Source organism: Manis javanica, chromosome 4 (genome assembly GCF_040802235.1).
Source record: "Manis javanica isolate MJ-LG chromosome 4, MJ_LKY, whole genome shotgun sequence".
NCBI lineage: Eukaryota > Metazoa > Chordata > Mammalia > Pholidota > Manidae > Manis > Manis javanica.
Window position 1 is genome coordinate 36,611,344 of NC_133159.1, and position 15,867 is coordinate 36,627,210.

At 45.7% G+C, this 15,867-nt stretch overlaps 1 protein-coding gene across 1 annotated transcript in view; it reads left to right on the forward strand.

Annotated features, from left to right (window-relative positions):
* Positions 1–1,793: 1,793 nt before the first annotated feature.
* The window catches only part of NSUN4 (NOP2/Sun RNA methyltransferase 4), a 61,756-nt gene continuing 47,682 nt past the window's right edge, over positions 1,794–15,867 (forward strand). The window contains exons 1-3 of the mRNA XM_037021949.2: positions 1,794–2,313; positions 6,126–6,469; positions 13,251–13,405. Of these exons, the coding sequence (XP_036877844.2) occupies positions 2,221–2,313; positions 6,126–6,469; positions 13,251–13,405 (592 nt within the window). The 5' untranslated portion in view covers positions 1,794–2,220. The remainder of the gene's footprint in view (positions 2,314–6,125; positions 6,470–13,250; positions 13,406–15,867) is intronic.

Below are 15,867 nucleotides of genomic sequence, written 5' to 3' on the forward strand. Positions count from 1 at the left end.
TGAAAAAAATTGCTTACACCCACATCTACTTTCTCATCTTTCACTCACTCATTCAATAAATTTTGAGAACAACTATGTCCCATATGCAGTTCTAGGTGCTGATAATTCAGCAGTGAATTGAACAAAATTGTTGTGCTTTTTAAATCTTACGTTCATGTCTTACATGCATGGAGACATGTCCAAAAAATTGTCCAGAACTTGTAAATGGGCAGAACAGTGTTATGGGTGCTTTTTGATTTAGTGCTGGGGTATACCTTTGACTAGGCTATCATACAACTTTGCAGGGGTACAGGTTAATTTGTAGAGGACTGATGGCAATGTATATAATTTTTATTTGAGAGCAATGCAAACGATTCCTATCCATAGTAATGCAAATGAATTTTGTCCACTGGAGATGGAATTGGTTTTCATCTGGTAGAAGAAATAATCCCAATCATTACAGTTATTACCTAATAGGACATTGTTTTTGTAACTATCAGCAAATTCATTTCAGCATCCTTTGGCTGATAATCTAAATCTTTTAAACTCAAATTCTCATTTGACCAAGTCTTGGCCATCTTACTGATTCCCTCATTAATGGATGAGCACTTTATTATGATGAATAGTTTTGGGCATGTGTTCATTTTATATTTGTCAAAGAGTTGTGTTTTTGACCTTTTGAAAGTATAATTTAGCAGACTATGTGAAAATAAATACATGTCAGGTGGTAATAAGTTACAGGAATAAAAGCAGGGTAAAAGAACAGTTATTAACTGATGGTGTAGTTTGTACTATTTTAGAGAGTGTCAGTTGGTCAAAAGTCCTGTAATTCTCAGTTGTAAGTACAATCCATCCTCTTCTTTCTTTACTGCCACCAAACTAATCCAAACCATCATCTCTCATCTGATCTCCCTGCTACACTCCTATTCTGATCATCAGCTGACAGATTTTTTGAAGTGATGTACGCAAGATTTTATTTGTGATATTTAAAGTAACGCTTTCTGTCCTGTAAGTGTGAATATGAGGGTGTATGTTTTTCACTAGTGAAAACAAATTTAGACCATATCAAGGAGAACATAGTTTGAGCAAAGGTTCAACATTCCCTAATTTACATGTAGGTTTGGCACTTCACAATACCAAGAATACTGAAAAAGCATAAAGTGCTACAAAGTCCCCTTGCTACTTCTAATTTTCCATGGTGAAGTGATTGTTGTCTTAAAATTCACACTTGCTTCATCAGTCCTTCTGTAACTCCAGTAAAAATGTAGCCACATTTCATGCCTTTTTCATGGAGTTGGAAATGGTAGCTGATTACTTTTGAATACTCAAGCTTCACTGGTTGACAGCTCACATCTATCAACTGACTATAAATCAGAGGTCCCCACAACACCTTCCAGGTTAGATTTATTTGCTACAGTGGCTCCCAGAACTCAAGAAACCTGTTAACTCATTAAGTCACTGGTTTATTATAAATTATAATTCAGGAACAGCCAGAGAGAAGACATGCAAAGTGCAAGACATAGGGAAAGGGCGCGGAGCTTCCGAGCTCTCTACAAGCAGACCACTCTCCCAGCAGACCACTCTCCCAGTACCTCCACCTGTTCACCAACTTGGAGGATCCCAGATGATCATTTTTGGAAACACTTATCTGATCACGACCCTCCTCTCCACTGGCTCCCTGCTGGTAGAGTCGTTTTGTGGGGCCTAAAGCTTATACAATTCGAAGGCCCTCTTTAAGGAAAATAATACAAAATTAGGTATAGGGCCCCGAAAGAGGCTGTGCAAATGACAGGTCCTGCAACTAAAGCTTTATTAGCTTCACTATAAATCCGCCTCTATCTACAAGTCTAGCTTCGTTTCTTTCTACTTCAGGATCTTTTTTCTGTACAACTTCTGTCCAAAAGGCCCTTCCAGACCCTTTTTGCCTGGCTCTATCAGTATCCAACCTGAAGTCCTCCCTGATTCCCCAACTGGGTTAGGAATCTTTACGGAGGCTCTCCCAATGCTCCAAGCATCCTCGCAGAGCCACCGTCCTGTGCGAATCGTTGCTCTTCTCCAGCATCCTCAAAAGATCCCTGTCGCGGCGGGGTTTGCACCGGGTATGTGCAGGGGGCGGAGCCCCGGAGGGAGACAGCCTTAGTTCCCGCCCCTGTTTGTCAGGAGCGGCGCGCACCACCTCTCCGGAACCCTCGGGTCGCCGGTTGCGGTTCCGGTCGGAGTTAGCCGGCGGTGCACGCCGACATGGCAGCGTTGGTAGTGAGAGGTGTTTGGGGCGTGCTGAGGTGTGCGGAGCTCGCCACGATCCCGCGGAGACATCGGCATAAGAAGAAATGGGTAAGGTCCGGCCGGTGACCCAGGAGGGAGCAGTGGCAGCGGCCTCTTGCCACCGCCCCTCGGTAAACTCCAGCTCTTCCGCTAACCGACCGCCCGGGGTCGGTGCGCTGCTCCAGCGCCTCTCGACCGCCTCTTTTCCCCACCTCTCAAAGGGCGTCGTTAGGCTCCTCTTTCTCGCAAATGTGACGTCGTCGCCACTGTCTGCCCTTTTATTTTGTCACAGATCTTTGGCCCTCTTGCAGCCTTCTCACTCCGCCTCTCTAAGTCGTGTCATCACCTCCGCCCTCATTCTTTGAGTTCTGTCACCGCCTCTAATTCTCCGGCTCGCAGTTACCCTCCCCTTGCTCCCCACTACCCGTCCCACTTCCCTTCCTCCCTCTCCCCCTCCCTCCCCTTGTTTCTTACCCGAATTCTTCCCCCACTTCCCTCTATGACCTCCGCTCCTTCTTTCCTCCTAGAACTTCCCGCCCGGCCGGCCCTTACCCCTCCAAAAATGTCTTAGCCACAATCCCTTCCGTCTTGGGTTTCTGCCGCCCTCCTGGAAAGGATTCAACCCCTTCCTCACTCTCGAGCTGCCTCTGCCCCTGAAAGGTTACAGTGACCGCCCTGCCCTTATTCCCCCAGTCTGTCCCCAAACCCAGACAAAAGGTGCCGTGAAGTCAGCCCCTGGTCTCTCCCCAGTTCTCTAGAGATCTTTTCTCTGCCCCCACCTGTGGCCCTGGAATTTCTTGTATAACTGGCACGCCCACCTTGGGACCCCGACAGATTCCCTCCCCGCCCCACAGCCTCCCCTGCTCCTGGGGAGATGTTCTTTTGAACCCAGTTCTTCACCCCTCAGAAGGCTTTACTGCTACGAGCCTATCCTCTCGGGTTTGTCCCCTCCGAGCCTTTGTTTTGACCGGTTCAACCTTATGGGGTTACCCCCTCCCCGCCCTCGCAGCCCTTATTGCAGCTGGATCAGTCCCCCGAGAAAACCGAGAACGCCACGTCCCTGTCCCCGAAGCGCTTACATTGACCAACATACTCATACCTACCGCTGCCCGGTGACCTGTCTTCCCCTCCCTCACTGCCCCCCAGGAACAAGCCCAGTGACCTCTCCTCCCCTCTCTCACTGCCCCCCAGGAACAAGCCCGGTGACCTCCCTTCCCCTGGCTCATGTGCCTTTGGACACTGGCCCCATGATTTCATCTCCCCTTACTCATAGGCCCCTGGGAACTGTCTTCATAAATTCTTCATCTCCTCATGCTCCCCAGCCCATGGAAACTAGACCTGTAGTATCCCCACACCTTTCTCACAGGGTTTTGGAAACGGGGCCCATAATCTCCCCTCTGCTCTCTCCCTGGCCCTCAGGGAGAAATTATAATGACCCTTGTCTTTCTCCAGCATCTTCCCCACCCGCTGGCAGCTTTTGCCATGGATGCCTTAAGTCTCCAGACTCCTATGAACTTAAAACACCAGTTGACCTGCCCCTTGGGAAAAACTGCTGTGGCTCCCCACTTCCTTCTCAGGAAGGCACATCTGGTTGTCCCAGTTGACCTCAGGAAGGCTCTTGTCAATACTCCTTCCCCCAGAGGCCCACATACCTGTCCCTGGGAACCCTTATTGTGCCATCCACCTTCCCCCTGGGAGTACTGGTTCTTGCTCACCCCAGTCCCAGGCTCCCATGGAGACTCGCTTTGAGTCCATTTTCTCCTGGGAGACTGGTGGGAGTTCTTGCATCTTTGTAGCCCCAGGCATCACAGTTTCTGCTCCCCCATGTCCCCAGGAATCACCTCTTCCTGGGTCATCTCCCTGTCCTTATTCTGCCTGCTCCTTCCCTTCACCCTTAGGCAACCAGTTTATATCTCCACCCCAGTCACCCGCCCAAAGAAGCTATAATGACACCCCTCTCCCTACCTCAATTTGCTCCCAAGGGAAGGCCCCCAAATCCTCAGCGTTAAGACCAACATGTGCTCTCCATGGAATGCCGCTCCTTGCTTACCCAGCAAACTTCTCCTGAACAGCCCAAGGCCCCTAAGGCCAGCACTTCTCCTCTACCTCCCTCCCATCCTTCTGATCTCTCCAGCCCTTGTGTGGGAGCATCCATCACACCCTGCTCAAATTCCTGCCCTAAAGAATTTCCCCAAGGGACTACCTTACCTACTGTGGTCCCTAGAATCCTCAAAACTGTTATTCCCACCTCCCTCCCCTCTGCCTTCATTATGATCCTGTGTCACCCAATAACTGTGTTCAGAGCAGCGCTCTTAGACACTCCATGGGCACCCCCTGCAGTACCCATATATATTCTGTGATTCCTTCTACCCCTAATTCCTGCCTACTGTTGGTCCCCTCCATCAATCCACAGGCCTTGCTTATTGTCATAACCAGCCCATGGTGCCCCCCTGTGGCACCTGTAACACTCCTAGGGGCCCACCTCAACCCCATCACCGACGTGTGTTACCTCCTTGTTCTACTCACATGTATTGTTTTATCCCTTTGAGAACACCCTTTGACCCCCAAACTTTACCCATTGTCCCCGAGTCCCCATAGCCCCTGTTACTATGCCCCGTAGCCTCCATGTCTACTCGGTGGCTTCTTGAGGCTCCCCCAAAGAGTCTCCCCAGATCCCCTACAGTTGTCCTTTGCCTTCATCCAAGAGTTCCAGCAGTTGTACTAACCCCAGCTGTAGTTCACCTGTTGTTATTAGTGAATGCCAGAGCTCTGACAGCCAGGCCAAGAATGCCCACCTAAGCAGAAACTGTAGCCAGAGTGAGAGTCCCAACTGCCCTAGCAGAAGTCGGAGCCAGAGCTAGAGTCCCCATCAAAACAGAAGTTGGAGCTGGAGCAATAGTTCCCACCAAAGCATAAATCAGGATCAGAGCAAGGATCTTCAACTTGGTGGAAATCAGGGCCCCAGCAAGAGTGCTTTCCAGAACAAAAGTCCGAGCCAAAGCAAGAGTCCCCACCATGGCAAAAAAAAGGGGCATGAGCAAGACCCCTCGCCACAGCAGGAGCCAGAGCAAGAGTCCCCATAAGGACAAAAGTCATGGTCAGAGCAAGAGTCCCCACCATAACAAGAAATGAGGGCCAGAGCAAGAGTACTGACCAAAGCAAAATAAATCCAGGCTGGAGCAAAATATATAGACAGTAACAGGACCCCAGCCATAGCAAATGTCCCAGCTGTGGCCATCAGGACCAACTTGTGGACTGCTCCGCTGAGGTCTTCATTTTCCTTTTAATCTCCTTTATGCTTTTCAAGCCTGATTCATGTCCTTGCTCCGCCCTCAGCAGTCATCTAGAAGTCCCCAGTTAGGATCACACCTCAAGGTTTCTGTGAGCTCTCCTTACCCAACCTTCTGGGGTCTGGGAACTCTCCCCAAATGACCCTCAAGCCTGTGATTCTGAGCATTATGGTGTCAGTCACTGCATGGCCTTAGGTAAGTTACCCTAACCTCTCCATCAAATGTGGAAGGTTGATCTGTTTTGTACCCCACTGATCTCTCTGTGTGGTGCTCACATAAGCTAGGAGACCTGAGCTTCCATTCTCTTAAGTTCCTCTTGTTCCAAGGCCTCAAGGAGTACCCCCTCTCTTTGTGACCCCCACTTGCTCTCGTGAGAGTTACAGCTTCCTTTCTGTCACAACCCTGAGAGAGAAAGGCCAGCTCCCCAATGCTTTTCTCTCCCACACTTCTCTGGCAGTCAGAGGCCGACACAAAAACAAGAGTGGGCATTGGCCAAATCAATCTATCTCAAGGCTGTGGGGAATTGGTGGGGTCAGGCAGCAGGGAAGAGGCAAAACCAGAAGACCGATAAACCTGTTCTTTCCTTTTTAGGCTGCCACAGAGCCCAAATTTCCTGCCACTCAACTGGCTCTGCAGAATTTTGACATGACTTACAGTGTGCAGTTTGGGGATCTTTGGCCATCAATCCGGGTCAGTCTCCTCTCAGAGCAGAAGTATGGTGCACTGGTCAATAACTTTGCTGCCTGGGATCATGTAAGTGACGAGCTGCAGCAGCTGAGTGCCAGGGACTTTGTGAATGAAGCCATCTCCCACGGGGAACTGGAGCCTGAGAGGGGCCAAACTGAAGCTCCATCCCCAGCCTCCTGGGCCTACAGTCCAAACCTCCGGTGTTTTACTTTCAACAGAGGGGATGTCAGTCGTTTCCCTCCTTCCAGGTAGGATCTAGAGCTGTGGCTGGGGTCATTCTGAGTATCTATGGATAGATAGGGAGAGACCATCTCATGTCCTTTATAATAAGGGTCATAATATTGCTCATATTTACTGAGTGTTTATACATACTAGGCCTTTTTCTAAGTGCTATGCCCATGTTATCTCTTTTCGTCAACAGCTCTCTGAGATATATATTCCTCTTTTTCATTTGAGAAAAATAAGATGCAGAGAAGTTAAGGCTCTTACTTGTTTTGGGTTCCTTAGATAGTAAGTGGTGCAGCTACTATTTAGACAAGGAGATCTGACCCCAGAAACTGTCCTTTAAACCTGCTCTGTGCTACTGCCACCTATTGAAAATAACCACCTCTTACTTGAGCTCTTACTGTACTCTCTCCAGTTAAAATGTGTTATTTACAAATGCTTTCTCATTTTGCCCTCATAGCCACCTGTCATACTAGGACAAGTAAACTCAAGGTACCAAGAAGAAGAGGGACTTGTCTAGGAAATGGGGCTTGCCTAAGGACACAAAGTTAGTACCAAACCTGGAGGGTCTTGGAGAACTTCCGGTCTGTTAATCCAGTGCTCAGATATATACACTAAAATTGAAAGAAAAAAGACTGTAATCAAATCCTAAATTATGCTTTAGAAATTGAGTAAAGGAGTGCTCAGTGTTAGTTGTAGGATGTGGGAATTGATTTTTGAAGAACTGACTCATTCATTTAACAAAGATTTATTGTCTACCAAATGGCAGGCATTCCTTAAGTGCCTGGGATAGGGGTGCAGAAGCCCTCATGGAGCTTACAGTCTAATGAGGAAAATAGGTATTTAAAAATTATTTATAATTGTGATAAGTGCTACAAAGGAGAAGTACAAGATGCTGTGAAGTCTTATAATTAGGAGATCTAACCCAGTCTTTTCTGAGGAAGTGAAATTTAAGCTAAAATCTGAAAACTTGACTAGGAATTAAGGTGGGTGACATGGGGATGAGGAGTTAACTGAGGCTACAAAAGCAGGCAGGAGCCAGATTATGAAGGTCTTTAGGCCATATGGGATTTGGACTTTTTTCTCTAAAAGGGAGAGGGAACCATGAAAGATTTTAAGCTGGGAAATGGCATGATCTAGGTTTTATTTTTTAAAATATCATTCTGACTACTGTGGAAAACAGATTGGAGAGGGACAATGATAGGAGTGTGGATGTAACTAAGGAGGCTATTGCACTAGTCCTAGCTACTGACTTGAGGGAAGGCTCTATGTTTAAGTAAGAGATGGGGCTAGGAAAATATGTAGGAGAGGCCATGTGTGGAAATCTTCAATGCCAGGGATTTGTAGGTTGTACAAAGGGAATTTTTCTGGTGGCCCAGGGATGCTTGTAATGGCTGGACTTGCTAGGATGGGTGGCTTCAGACTGTGTGCCCTGTAGTACATAGTGATGTAAATTGCCAAGATCTATTCTAGAGAACCACTGAAAAGGGTTTCCAAACAGGGGAAAGGCAATAATGCCCAGGGGTTATAAGCATGGGCTTTGGAGCAAAGAAAACCAGGAAACCTAGGTTTGGATTCTGCCTTCATCACTTACTAGACATGTGGCATCAGATAACTGATCTTTGGTTTCCTTAACTGGAAAATAATAGTAGTAATGGCTGACACTATAGCTCACTATAAGTGGGTTCACAATAATCCTGTCTGGTAGGTATTCTGATTACAGATGAGGAAATTTAGGCACAGAGAAGTTGAAGGTCACTCAGCTGATGAGCAACTGGGCTAGATTTGAAGTCCAGGCAGTTTGGGTTCATGCCTTATGGGTTTGTGGCAAAAATTAAATGAAATGGTGCACATCAAACACCTAGTTACAGTGCCTGCAATATAGCACTCATAAATACAGTCTTACTATTTATGTTACCCAATCAAAGTAATTCCATTCTGCAGGAAGATCATTTAGTCACTGTGGGGCTGGGATGGAGGAAATAACTGGGGCAGGATTGGGGACCAACTCAGAGGCATTGGTTTTAGGCAGAACCATGGAGTAAGAACAATGTGGTTTTCTAAGTTGCCTATGGTGCTTGGCTTCTTACTCAGGGAGGATACCTTGAAAGAGTGGGAGAAGCAGCCTCTATATGTTTGGGTTTTTTTTCTTCTTATCTTGGGCTCCCTACAAATCAAGGGGATCTTAACTTCTCAGGAGTTTAAGTATGTATTCAGGGAGTCCAGGAACCTCCTGAAATTGTCTGAAAAATCTTTTTCTGTTTCATGTGTTTGGAAAGAAGGACTTTAGCTTTCAGCAGATTCTCAAAATTGTCTGTGAAACAAAAAAAGGCTAAGTAGTGACACATCCAAAAGGGAGGAACTTGGTTGGAATGGATTTTGTGGGCCAGTGCTGGTGTGATAGCAGTTCTGTGCTTTTCTCAAGGTTTCTCAGATTTCTCAGATTTCTTGTCACTCTCCTTTGTGAGGCATGAGAACCACAGTTTCATAGACAAGCCAGCCTCACAACTGGGGATTGACCCTTGTAGTTGTAGTTGACCCTCAGTGGTGTTATATCCTATGTCTTGTCACATCTTTCTCCCAGAGCCTTCCTGTCAGGACAGCAAGGACAAGGTTTCAGTCTCTTTGAGTTTCAACGGCTGTCTGTGCTGGGTCTCAGACTGGGGATAGCTGCACTACCAGTTGCCCTTCTGTCAACTGGCCTGGGAGTGAGGAGTCTTCTGTGACCATTAGGTTGTTGTCTGTCATCCTCTCTCTGAGCACATGGCTGCTGCCTCTCTTTATGCCACATTGGCTCTCATTTGGACTCTTGTAACACCCTTGTCTCTGGGGTCTCAATTTCTGATTTGTTCTTTCTAGCCCATCTAACTTCCTAAGTCTGTCTAGCTGACCATGTCTTTTTCTTTAAAAATTTTGATAACTGCCTACAGTATATAGTCCAGTGTCCTTACCATATAGTTTAAGACTTTTACAACCTGGCCTCTATCTGCTTTCCAACCTGACTCTCATGTACCTTGTATTTCTACCACACCAGATTTCTCACTGTTTCTGAAAGAAGTTGTGACTTTGCATGCTTCTGTGCCTTTGATTGTTCTTTTTTCTTCTGCTTGGAATGTGCCTCCTCTTTTTTGTTTTTAACCTAATGAAGGCCTGTTCATTCATCAGGTATAACTCAGTTAGCTCTGACAGGCACGATTGATGGCATTCTTCTCTAAACCCACAAAACACTTTTGTATTTCAGTATGTAACCAAATAAAACCAAGTTCTTACTATATGTCAGGCACTCTTTCAGTGTTGGGGAGAATACAATGACCAAAGCAAAGTCTCTGCCCTCCCTAGAATGGGGGGGTGGGTGGGGAGATACACACATGCACAGTTACACATACCTGTGAGTATAAAGTGAATAATAATGCTATAAAGAAAAATAATGTCAGATAGTAGGTGTAAGTAAGGGGGAGTAAGGAGTCTTCTGTTTTTAGATGGAGTAGTCAGGGAATGCCAGTGACTTTCTGATGAGGTAACTTTTTTTTTCCCCCTGGTTACAGCTATTTAGCCTTAGAAGTACTTCCATCTATAGCAGTCCCTCCAAAATGCCCTGTAGAGGTGATTTGTGGGAGGTAAATTCTCTCAGCTTTTGCTTATCTGAAAACTTTTTAATCCCTCCTTCAAATTTAAATGATAATCTTGCTGGGTAGAGTATTCTTGGTTCGAGGCCCTTCTGCTTCATTGCATTAAATACATCATGCCACTCCTTTCTGCCCTATAAGGTTTCTGCTGAGAAGTCTGATGATAGCCTGATGGGTTTTCCTTTGTATGTGATCTTTTTTCTCTCTATAGCTGCTTTTAAAAGTCTGTCCTTATCCTTGATCTTTGCTATTTTAATTATTATATGTCTCGATGTTGTCCTCCTTGGGTCCCTTGTGTTGGGAGATCTGTGCACCTCCATGGCCTAAGAAACTATCTCCTTCCCCAGATTGGGGAGTTTTCAGCAATTACTTCATAAAAGACACTTTCTATCCCTTTTTCTCTCCTTCTGGTATCCCTATAATGCAAATATTGTTCCGTTTGGATTGGTCACACAGTTCTCTCAATATTCTTTCATTCTTAGAGATCCTTTTTTCTCTCTGTGCCTCAGCTTTTTTGTATTCCTCTTCTGTAATTTCTATTCCATTTAATGTCTCTTCTACTACATCTAATAAGCTTTTAAATGCCTCCATTTATCTTTCATTTCAGATATGGAATTTCTTAATGTTTGAATTCCCATCCTAAATTTGTCCCTGAGTTCTTGAATGTTTTTCTGTACCTCTGTGAGCATGTTTATGATTTTTATATTGAACTCTCTTTCAGGAAGATTAGTGAGTTCAGTTTTATTTGGCCCTTTTTCTGGGGTTCGTTAGATTTTTGTTTGAACCAGTTTCCCTTGAAATTTTATATTTGTATGTGGCACCCTCTAGTGCCCAGAAGCTCTAGTCTCTGAAGCTACTCAGCTCTTGGAGTGATGTTGGGGGTCGCAAGGGAGCAGTGCTGGTACCTGGGGGGAGGAAAGAGCTGTTTCCTGCTTCCTGGCTGCAGTGCCGGTCTCCACTGTCAGAACCAGTGGGCCAGCACACAGGTGCAAGCCTCTGTGCTTTCCATCTGTAGCTGCCATAGGCCGGGCCTCCCTCTGGCTGGCCTAATGTCAGGGCAGGGACTGCCAGTTTGCGAGCCAGTGCCGGCAGGCCAGGAGGAAGGCACAGCAGGCTGTGTATCACAGTTGGGGGCCTCAGAGCTGAGTACCCAGCCAGGGGAATGGAGCGCCTGAAGGTCCTGAAAGTTCCCAACCTTCTGGGCAGAGCACATCCAGACAACCTTGTCCACCTATCCCTTCTCCCCCCATCTCCCGTGCAGCAAGCTCCATGCAACCTCTGCCCCTTCAGCAGCCCTCTCACTACTAGGAAGCATCTCAGACTACCCACCTTCCTTTGTCCCAGAGCAGCCAGATGTGGATCCCTGTCCTCCACAAACTACTGGAATCTCAGTCTCTCCAAGGATTCTGCCTGCCGTAGCTTTCCAACCCCACTGATCTCCAGAGCATGATGCAATGTAGGTTTGTGCTCCCAAAGCAGATCTCCAGGGCTAGGTGTTCAGCAGTTCTAGGCTTCCACCCCCTCCCTGCTCCATTTTTCTTCCTACCACCAGTGAGCTGGGATTAGGGAAGGGCTTGGGTCCTGCTGATCAAGGCTTTGGTATGTTACCCTGTTTTGTGAGGTTTGCTCTGTTCTCCAGCTGTATGCAGTCTGGTGCAGCCTTCTTTCCTGTTGCTCTTTTAGAATTAGTTGTATTAACTATATTTTCATATTATATGTGGTTTTGGGAGGAGTTCTCTGTCTCACCTCTCACACCACCATCTTGAATCGCTCTCTGGTGAGTTAACTTTTTTTATTTTTTTTATTTTGCTATCATTAATCTACAATTACATGTGGAACATTGTGTTTACTAGACACCCCCCATCACCAAGTCCCCCCACCCCCACCCCATTACAGTCACTGTCCATCAGCATAGTAAGGTGCTATAGAGTCACTATTGTCTTCTCTTTGTACAGCCCTTCCTGTGCCTCCCCCCTCATTATACATGCTAATCATAATCCCCCCTTTATTTCCCCCCCTTACCCTTTGGTAACTGTTAGTCCATTCTTGGGTTCTGTGAGTCTGCTGCTGTTTTGTTCCTTCAGTTTTTGCTTTGTTCTTATGCTCCACAGATGAGTGAAATCACTTGATACTTGTCTTTCTACATCTGGCTTATTTCACTGAGCATATACCCTCTAGCTCTGTCCATGTTGTTGCAAATGGTAGGATTTGTTTTCTTCTTATGGCTGAATAATATTCCATTGTGTATATGTACCACATCTTCTTTATCCATTCATCTACTGATGGACACTTAGGTTGCTTCCATTTCTTGGCTATTGTAAATAGTGCAGCGATAAACATAGGGGTGCATCTGTCTTTTTCAAACTGGGGTGCTGCATTTTTAGGGTAAATTCCTAGGAGTGGAATTCCTGGATCAAATGGTATTTCTATTTCGAGTTTTTTGAGGAACCTCCATACTGCTTTCCACAATGGTCGAACTAATTTACATTCCCACCAACAGTGTAGGAGGGTTCCCCTTTCTCCACATCCTCGCCAACATTTGTTGTTGTTTGTCTTTTGGATGTTGGCCATCCTAACTGGTGTGAGGTGATATCTCATTGTGGTTTTAATTTGCATTTCTCTTATGACTAGCGATGTGGAGCATCTTTTCATGTGTCTGTTGGCCATCTGAATTTCTTCCTTGGAGACCTGTCTGTTCAGCTCCTCTGACCATTTTTTAATTGGATTATTTGCTTTTTGTTTGTTGAGGTGCGTGAGCTCTTTATATATTTTGGATGTCAACCCTTTATCAGATCTGTCGTTTATGAATATATTCTCCCTGATGAGGTAAGTTTTGAGGAGAGAACTGGAAAAAGTGGGAAGCAAATGAGGGATATTTGGGCAAAGAGTGTTTCAGGTACTACAAAAGCCCAAGACAAGAGTGAGCATGGCTTAATTAAGGAATAGCATGATGGCTATTGTGGCTGGATTAAAATGACTTGATCTATGTTTTGAAAGGGTTCCTCTGGCTGCTGAGTAGATTAATGAATGAATGAGTAAATCAGTGAGTACAGGTCTGAGAAATGAGTTTTTGCTGAATAGAGCTCAGTAGCCCCTGAGGGAACGGACTTGTTGGCCTTGACTTCCAGAGGGTCTCCTGACTTAGAATTTGACTACAAGGTGGTCTTCTTTCTTCTAGGTTTGGCAGCCTGGGTGTCATGGACTACTATCTGATGGACGCTGCCTCCTTGCTGCCTGTCCTAGCCCTTGGCCTGCAGCCTGGTGACACCGTGCTTGACCTATGTGCAGCGCCTGGAGGAAAGACGCTAGCATTACTGCAGACTGGCTGTTGCCGTAAGTCAGAAGGCTGATGTCTTGGGCAGGGAAGGCTTTCTACCTCATTCAGGCCAGGGCATACTGAATATGATGGGCTTTGTGGTGTTAAGGTCAGAGGGAGGATAGTGCTTGCTTCTTAAGCTGGTCTGTTTTCTGTTTGCAGTTATTTCCTCTCTCCATCAGTGGCCAGGGAAGACTGCTGAGCAGAGCAAGGTCTCTGAGGGTAGATTAAAGCAGGGCCCTAATCAATCTACCACATGACACATTTACCCTCTGTATCTTGAGTTTGTCTCTAAGATTAAGTTCCATTTCCTTAGCCTGTCAGCTAAAGTGGTAAGATCTGGGTGCAGCCACCTTTATAGCCTTACTTTTCATTCTTCCCGAGGCTTCATGTACTTCAGCCACATCATGCTACTCTCTGTTGCCCAAATAAGCCTCCACCTTTGTTCATGTTACATTTTCTCTTTAGAATACCCCCACCCTATCCTAGCTGGCCTGCCTACATCCTTTTAGCTTTCAAGCCTCAGCTCAAGTGTGCCAACTCTTGGAAGTCTTCCCTCATGGCCTCTGCCGGCCAGTTGGGAAGTGATGCCCATGCAACCATTAACACATTACCCTTGCATCAGAGCTTTACTGGATGTGCATCTGCTCCTTCTTCAAGATTATGGATTCCTTGGAGACAGGCCCAAGTCTGTAGTGTAGCCACCAGCCCAGGCCTTTGTGTGCTGTTGGTGTTCATTTCAGTGAGCCACTGGCTAATATTCTGTCTTAAAATAGGCAGCATTTTTTCCTTGGGGAGCTGAGAAGTATCCACAAGGGGCTGTGATTTCATTGTGGAGCTCAGCTGGGCTCCTCCTGCCATATGCCCTACCCTTTTTGTTGGGCCTGGACCCTTTTCCTTTTCTTATTAGCCAACGTACACAGTTTGAGTTAGCCTCCCACCTCATGGTAAGCCCTATGAGTGCTTCAGAGAGGTACCACATTTGGTCTCAGCCTTCTGGACGTCCATAGTGAGAGGATAAAAGATATTGGTATGGCTTAATGAGTCCCATGCAAGAGAGCCCAGCCTGTGTACTGTGCTGTGCTGTGCTGATCTGACTGAATCCAACAGAAGAGGAATGAGTGAGGTAGGGTTACTTGGAAGAGGGGGAACTTGAACTAAGCAAAGGGAGAAAGGCCAAGGAGAAGTAACTGAGAGTTACTAAATAAGGTGTGCTGAATCACCGGCATCTCAGCTTCATCCTAGCTCCTCACCCAGTGATCCCTTGATCCCAGGGAGACAGGAATTTCAGTGCAGGAAGAGAACTTAGAGTTTACCTAGTCAAGCCCTCATATTTTATGGAGGGGGATTGAACCCTGGAGAGATTAAATAACTTAAATCTTTTACATGAATTAGAGGTAGAGTCAGAACTCAAATGCAGCTTTTCTGTTCTTAGTTCATAATCTGCTGCACATTGTTCTTGAGCAGAGAATCCAAGTTTACTTTTTTGAATGCCCTCAAAAATTGGGACCCTTTTTCCTTGTGGGAACACTAAGCTGTTTCATAGTAGTGACCACTCCCATTAGACAGAGTATATACTCTCTAGTTCTTCACTATAACTTCCACCTCCCCCTTTCACTCCTTGACACTGAGGTCAGGTATCAATAGCCATTCATCATCAAACTTGCCATAATGTATTTTCTTATAGTAGAGCCAACAGCCAAGTGAGATATTTCTTGAACTGTCTATCACAAAAGTGAAAATGAAGGATAGATGGTGGATCAGTTAGGATTAGGTTTGGTCACATACAATAGAGAACTCAACTAACTGGCTTAAGGAAGGTATGGAGGGCTAGCATGGAGCTAATATGAAGGGCTAGTAGAGGCTCCGCAATGATCAGGGACTGGGACTTCTTTCTTTTTACAAGCTATTTTATTGCTGATTTCCATGAGGAATGTGTCATGGTCAAATAGGCTGCTGGAACTCCAACATCACATTCAAATCTGAGGCAGGAAGAAACAGTTGGGTAAAAGGGGCACATATACTAATTGTGTCAGCTTCTTTTAAACATCTTCCAAGAAGTCCCATACAATAGTTCTGCATACAACTTGTTGACCAAAACTTAGTCATATAGTCATACTTAATTGTAAAAGGAGGCTGGGAAATGTAGTCTTTTGGGGGCATATTACTCCCCTTCCCACAAATAAATTGGTGTTCTATTACTAAGAAATTAGAGGAGAATAAATCTGGAGTAGTAAATCATATGTATTGTCTACCAAAGATGAAGAGAGACATATATTTCAAGAAAAGTGGGAAAGAGCATATTTCTTTAGAAATAAATATTATTACCTGGTCTGCTTTTTTATTTGCATAATCTTTCTGGCTATGTAGCTGTTTGCCTTTGCAACCTCTGCTCCAGAGTGTCTAGTACTGTGCCATGCAAAAAATAAACATTTCTCCTCAACCTGCCCTGCTTCTGGTGTCTGCATAGATTGTCTGT